The sequence below is a fragment of the Gambusia affinis genome, linkage group LG17 (genome assembly GCF_019740435.1).
Source record: "Gambusia affinis linkage group LG17, SWU_Gaff_1.0, whole genome shotgun sequence".
Taxonomy (NCBI): Eukaryota; Metazoa; Chordata; class Actinopteri; order Cyprinodontiformes; family Poeciliidae; genus Gambusia; species Gambusia affinis.
Window position 1 is genome coordinate 1,984,085 of NC_057884.1, and position 6,480 is coordinate 1,990,564.

Genomic DNA, 6,480 nt, shown 5'->3' on the forward strand with positions numbered 1-6,480 from the left:
TACAATAAAATAAACATATTGAGGGTTGTCCACATTTTACCAAAAGCTGTAAAAATGACCTTCTGCCACAGTACAGTTGGAGATGAATAAAATAATGTTATGTTTTTTTTTGTTTTGTTTTTTAAGATATGCAGCGAAACCAAGAATACATCAAAAATAAATAGAAAATGACTTTATAAGAAGGAAATCAAAGTTCTGGAGGTTTTTGGAGTCCAGAATATAAAAAGTGTGGGATCTTTATAAGAGGGCTGGAGATGTCCAAAGAGTCTTGAACCTTTGACGGGTAGAGTGGGAGAATTTGATCGAGTCGAGATGAGAAATCCTGACAGTCTCCTGACAAATCCTGAATGCAATGAAGAAAAAGAGCTTGAGCAAAGTTTTAGTTCACACTTACGCAAACAGGTTGTGGCACCTTTTCACTTTTTATGTCGTTCTCTGCAGCAGATGAACTGCACTGGAGATGTGGCCCGTTAAAGGTGGCCAGACTTTGGAAGTGACTGAGCTTGGTTTTATTTTTATACATCCCAAAAACATCGTATTTTAAAAGCTTTTGTGTCACATTTTAACCTTCAGTTCCATGTCTGATTTGGATTTAAGGTACTGGTTTCTAATACACAATGTCCTTTTTTGTTCTTCTTTTTCTTGTATGTCTGGAAGCATTTCTTCCATCTTTGCCTTCCTTTACTACTTTTTCTATTCGCGGCAGAGAAAAGTTGCATAACTGTCATAAGAAGTTACTATGGTCAATTTTTATTCTACTTGTCATAAATAATGAGAATATTACTACAAGGCCCCCCTGCAAAGTTTTATGCATAGAATTAAAGTTTGGGGCTCACAGGTGGGATATTGGGCAACTCAACAAGAGCAGAACAATCTTCTGACTAGATGCTCTCAGCTGCTGTCAAATTGGAACCAGGAGACATTAGAATCAGTTCTCTATGTTATAAGGCACACACACACACACACACACACACTTACACACACACACACACGCTGTGGATGAAACTCAAGGGTAATGGCGTAATCATCTTCAGTGAGCGGGCAGCCAGCAGCAGCTGCCTGGTTACAGTTTCACTTTGTTTTCTATTTTATATTTAAGACAAAGACATCTGTGACTGTAAATATATTTTAGCCCAAACTCAAGTGGTTTATGTTTAGCTTCACCTGGTTCAGAATCACAGAAGAAGAGCATTTTAGGTAATAAAATATAATTTTTCAAAAAGGACTTGGATCCATTTTTAATGTTTTTCTTTTAATGTATTGCATACAAGGAAATAACTGTAAAATATGCCCGTTTTTTAATCAGAGTAATCGTCAGAATAATCGGTTGATTAATCGATTACTAATATGATTGTATTGTATTAGCTCTAGTTTTATACCGTCAGTATTAGAAGAGCTGTACAGTTGATGTGTGAATAATTAATAGATTCTGCAAACACACATGAACACCAACGGTACACAGCTCCGGTTGGACAGTCTGGCTTTCCTGAGTTCTGTTATTTGGTGAAACGATTCACCTCCAGCAGTCTGTGTAAGCCAACATTTGAAACAAAACTTCAGTAACTCAGAGTCGCATTTTGACCCACTGGTCCGGTTCTGAAGAGTCCACAAGGTGAAGGCTCTAACGTCCTCTCATGTCCCATCAGAAGGTTATCACTTTGGCCTGCTTGGGTTTGGCTTTCTTCACTGGAACGTGAACGTCCTCCAGGTCGGCGCTCATGTTGTTGGACAACCAGCCCAGAGTCACAGAGTTAGCTGGAAGGACCAACACACAAATATGATGGATTAAACACACGAAAACCCCAGAAGACTCATACATGATGAACTCAACGTAATGGCTTAGCATCTGTTCTGCAAAGCCAGGTGAGGTTTTCTCCTGCCTCTCTTTGGCATTAATCACAGGAAACAGCCAAAGTTTCCTATTGTAACAGTGAAACCGACATCAATCCATGGACAAAAGGTTGTGACGCCACAATATGTAATAATGTAATAAAATCAGCATTAAAATGTTCTTTTTGTCTTGAGCGACGTGTTAATAACAAAGGTTCTGAAAAGGCGACTAAACGACCAAAAGTTCAGCATTTATTTAAACTAAGAAGCGTACAGGATCTACAACATGACCATTATTAGAAAAATAATCATTAGGATGAACACAAACACTTTGTGATTGTTTATTACATATGCGTCACATTATGACATTGTCATCTCTAAAGAAAAAAACATTTTCGGAATAATTGGTGGAAAGTGTCAATTTGTTGTGAATTGCCACCATATAAATAACATTTTAATAAAACCTTTGAATACATTTAGCTATACTTTCTGCCACATCTGCAGTATGTTGTTACGTACTGTGGCATTACAGTAACTTATTCTCTAGAACTGAGTCAGATTGTAAAACATGAGACGATGAGTCAAAGATGACGGCGATCCGGGAGGTCGTGACCCAATGATTTATGCACTAAATTCAACGTTTTACAAACTCCAGAGTTTCACCATTTGGTTTAACAGAAGCTCACATTGTTAGAGGATTGTGCAAAATGACTTTGGGTCATTACTTCTAAAGAAAGGCAAACAAAAAAAAAAAGAATATTGATCATCAACATGTCATAACACTCCAGAATCCAGGAACCGTTCTGGATCAAGACCATGAAAGTGAGGAAGGCTTTTTGGTCAGTTTGTCCCGAGAACATTGTTGTCTGGGGAAACCAACATTGTGCCATTTCCATTTACCATGTAGCTGAGCAACTTGACACTCCAAACATAAATCTGCTTAAGGGAAACACAGAAACTTTGGAAAAAACTTGTTTATTTGAAAAAAGTTTTGATGCTAGGATTTTTGGCCAAACTGCAGCAGAAACATTGTTTCACATGATCAACAACCTGATGTTGGCACTGGGGCAAACCATGAAGAAAATAACAGGAAGTGGGAGGCAGATGATGGCAGGCATGTTGTTTTTGAACGACTTACTGTGTGAACAAACTTATCAGCATTTGATTTTAATTATGTATCTCATTTCATGGAAACATGGATTGTTTTTTTGAATAATCGGAAGTTTGAAACTCACTTGCTGCCTGGTGCTCCGGACAATCCTTCTGGAAATGTTCCACAGAACCACAGACACGACAGCAGCCACCTGCAAACACAACAGTCCTCTCTGTCACGTCTCGATATGTAGAGAGGGTATTTCCATATGTATGTGTGTGTGTGTGTGTGTGTGTGAGAACCTTGAGCATAGAGCCCTTTGGGATTGTCAGGGCAGGAGCGTGACAGGTGTCCAGTCTGACCGCAGATGAAGCATTTAGCATACGGGTATTCACCTGAAGGAGAGAGTTACAGTTACAACAGCTGAACATGCAGACATGGAGTCAGGCTTGGTGAAGGTGGGGTGTGTGTGTGTGTGTGCGTGCGTGCAGGGGTCCACCTCACCCAGTGCTGGGTCCACTTTGGCTCGGCACCTCTGGATCTCATGCTCTGTGGAGCCGCAGCGGAAGCAGATGCCGCGGCCCATTTCCTCGTCTCTGTCGGCTTCTGGACAGTCAGCCAGACCGTGACCTGGCTTCCTGCAGTTAAAGCACACCTGGAGAGAGAGAGGGAGGGAGAGGGAGAGAGAGAGAGAGACAGGAAGGGGACAGAGAGGAAGTGTTTTGATGGACAGTTTTGTTTCAAAATTCACCTTATTTTTTTTTTTTTTTTGCTTTTGCTGTTTTGGTCATTTATTTTTGGTATTTCAAATGTCCTCTAGTTCTATTGTTAAATGTTTATTAGAATTTAAAGTTTGAGAATATGCTATTGCATTATTAGGTCATTACCATTATAATACTTGAAAATGCTCTCAAAACAATAATACTGTTTATTGCAATAACTCCAGGGACAATTTATCGCCCAGCTACATTTGTCATTGTGACAGTCCTAGAGGTCGAACAGAGCACTGCTTCAAGAATTTACTTAATACTTAACACACTTGATTTTAGTAGTTCATCATTCCGCTCCACAATGATGAACTACTAAAATTCAAGCAAAGTTTGCAAAGCAACAAGAAGTGAGTACGCCGACGTTTACAGGCCTCCTGGTTCAGCTTCAGCAGAGCTCACCATCTTACTCTTCTTGTCCGTCTGCCTCTTCACCCTCCTGTCTTCCCTCCTCCTGTCTTTCTTCAGGGCCACCTCCACCGTCTCCTTGAGCTCCGTCTCCGCCTCCCTGCCTCCGTCCTGACCGCTCTGCTTCAGGTACTCCAGGAACCCGTTCACGTCCTCGCTGGCGTACTCTTTCTTCTTGCGGTTGGGCTTCCTCTCGGCAGAAGCGCAGGTCTTTCTCAGAGGGTCCGTCTGACCCGGCCGTGACGGCCCAGCAGGCACACCTCCATCTTGTCTTCTCCCGGCTGATCTGAGCTGATTCCAGGGAGTCGCCTCGGCTGCTTTGTGTTTGTGGACGTTGTTGGCTCTCGCCCACCTCGTCATGGCGTCGAAGGAAGGCCTAGAAACAGCAGGAAAATGTTCAGGAAACCTTTTAAGCTCATGAAAAGCTGATCAACTACTTTATATTGTCACCTTCCTAAAATAATGGCAAGTCATTTTTTGCCAACAGTGACTTTTTCCTTTACCCCGAATCATCCTTTGGCTATGATAAAAGGCTGTGATTTATGTAGGCCATTATTTTAGAAAGCTAACAATATGGAGGCCTGTCGCAACAAGCCAATTAATTGTATGATACATGTGAATCATTTCCATTTGCATTATTTATGGTTTTTCTACCAAAATCTGGATGACAGGTCTTCAGTCTGGTGTTTTGTTCTCAACGACCCATTGCTCAATTACATGGTAAATAATATCAGCGTTTATCGTGATAACTTCTGGAACAATTTATCATCCAGCAAAATTTGTTATCACTGCAGGGAAACATATTAACAATATAAAACAAAAACAACAGAACAACAAAACAAATGTGTTTCTTTTTTTTTTCTAAAAAAAAATTGAGAGAATCACAAGCTTATTCTAATCTCATAATTAAAGCCAATTTAATTATTATTATTATATTAAGGCCGTCCAATTATATTTCGGAGGACTTTAAATAAATATTCTCTTTAGAGTGACACATTTCTGAACCAATCAGGATCCTCCTGGCTGACAGAACCACAACAAGATTCCACAACAGCTTCATCCCTCACGCCACAAGAATACTAAACTTTCATTAACCTTTTTATTGTACATGTTTGTACTTTTCATTACTTATATGATTATTAGTGGAGTCTTGTCATGAAATTTCGCTCTTTATATATATATATATATATATATCTATATATATATATATATATATATATATATATATATCTATATATATATATAGATATATATATATCTATATATAGATAGATAGATATATCTATCTATATATATATATATATATAGATATATCTATATAGATAGATCTATATATATATATATATATATATATATATATATATATAGATATATATATATATATATATATATATATATATATATATATAGATCTATCTATATAGATAGATCTATATATATATATATATATATATATAGAGAGAGAGAGAGAGAGACTAACTGGATGGAAAACAGGCGAATGATGAATAAACACAAGATAAGTACAGCATGTGTACTTCCAAACTCGATCTTGGAAGGTTGTTGTTTTTCTTCCAATTAAATACCGAGTTACATTAAAACACCGAAACGGACTGAAAAAGTGGAAGAATCGCTGTCTGAAGTGGATTCGATAAGCTTCATAGAAAAGTTTTGGGCATTAGCTTTAGTGAAAGCAACGTGGATAGGAAAGAAAACTAACAGAAGGCTGTATTAGCACGTCAGCTGAGTCGTGGTTAGCTACGCTACCGGAAAAAGCCTCTGATATAAAAGCTCCAGGAAAATAAGCACATATGGTCGAAATAAGGCTGTAAATACACTAAGTATTACAAAAGTATCAAACGTTGTTACCTTTAGACGATATAAGTCCGTGTAGTTTTTAGTCAGAGCCCCGTCTTCTTCTTCCTAATTTTATAGGCGTGGTTAGGCATATACCGCCACCACCTGGTAGCAGAAGGTGGGACGTGAACCTGAACCGGGCTCAGTACATTTCTCGGCTTCTTATAAATACAAACATAGAGCCGACTTTCTAAAATACCAACTTACCTGTTGGTATTCTAATACCAACAGGTAAGTCTAATTCTAAATAATGTTCAACATTATTTAGAATGTTGAACAGATGCACACACAGGTACACGTTTTATGTATTTCTCTAGTTTGCTAAAAATAAAAAAATATTCACTTGCTTTAACCTCATTTAATCTCTCTCCCCATTTGAACTAAACATCCCAGGACCACATTTTGCAAGATTTTGTTCGTGTATGTTGCTGAGACTTCAGGTTTTACTTATTTTATCTATTTTGCCACGGCAGTCACATGTTGTTTGCAGAGGTGGGTTGTAACTAGTTACATTTACTCCTGTAACTA

General features: G+C 38.4%; 1 protein-coding gene across 1 annotated transcript; it reads right to left on the reverse strand.

The window, feature by feature from the left end:
- Positions 1-1,231: 1,231 nt before the first annotated feature.
- Positions 1,232-6,077, reverse strand: zcchc9 (zinc finger, CCHC domain containing 9). Its single transcript, XM_044096593.1, has 6 exons — positions 5,965-6,077; positions 4,093-4,474; positions 3,428-3,578; positions 3,226-3,318; positions 3,066-3,134; positions 1,232-1,755 (listed from the first exon to the last, which is right to left on the reverse strand). The coding sequence occupies exons 2-6, from the start codon at positions 4,456-4,458 to the stop codon at positions 1,643-1,645; spliced, it is 792 nt and encodes a 263-aa protein (XP_043952528.1). The 5' UTR covers positions 4,459-4,474; positions 5,965-6,077; the 3' UTR covers positions 1,232-1,642.
- Positions 6,078-6,480: the final 403 nt, after the last annotated feature.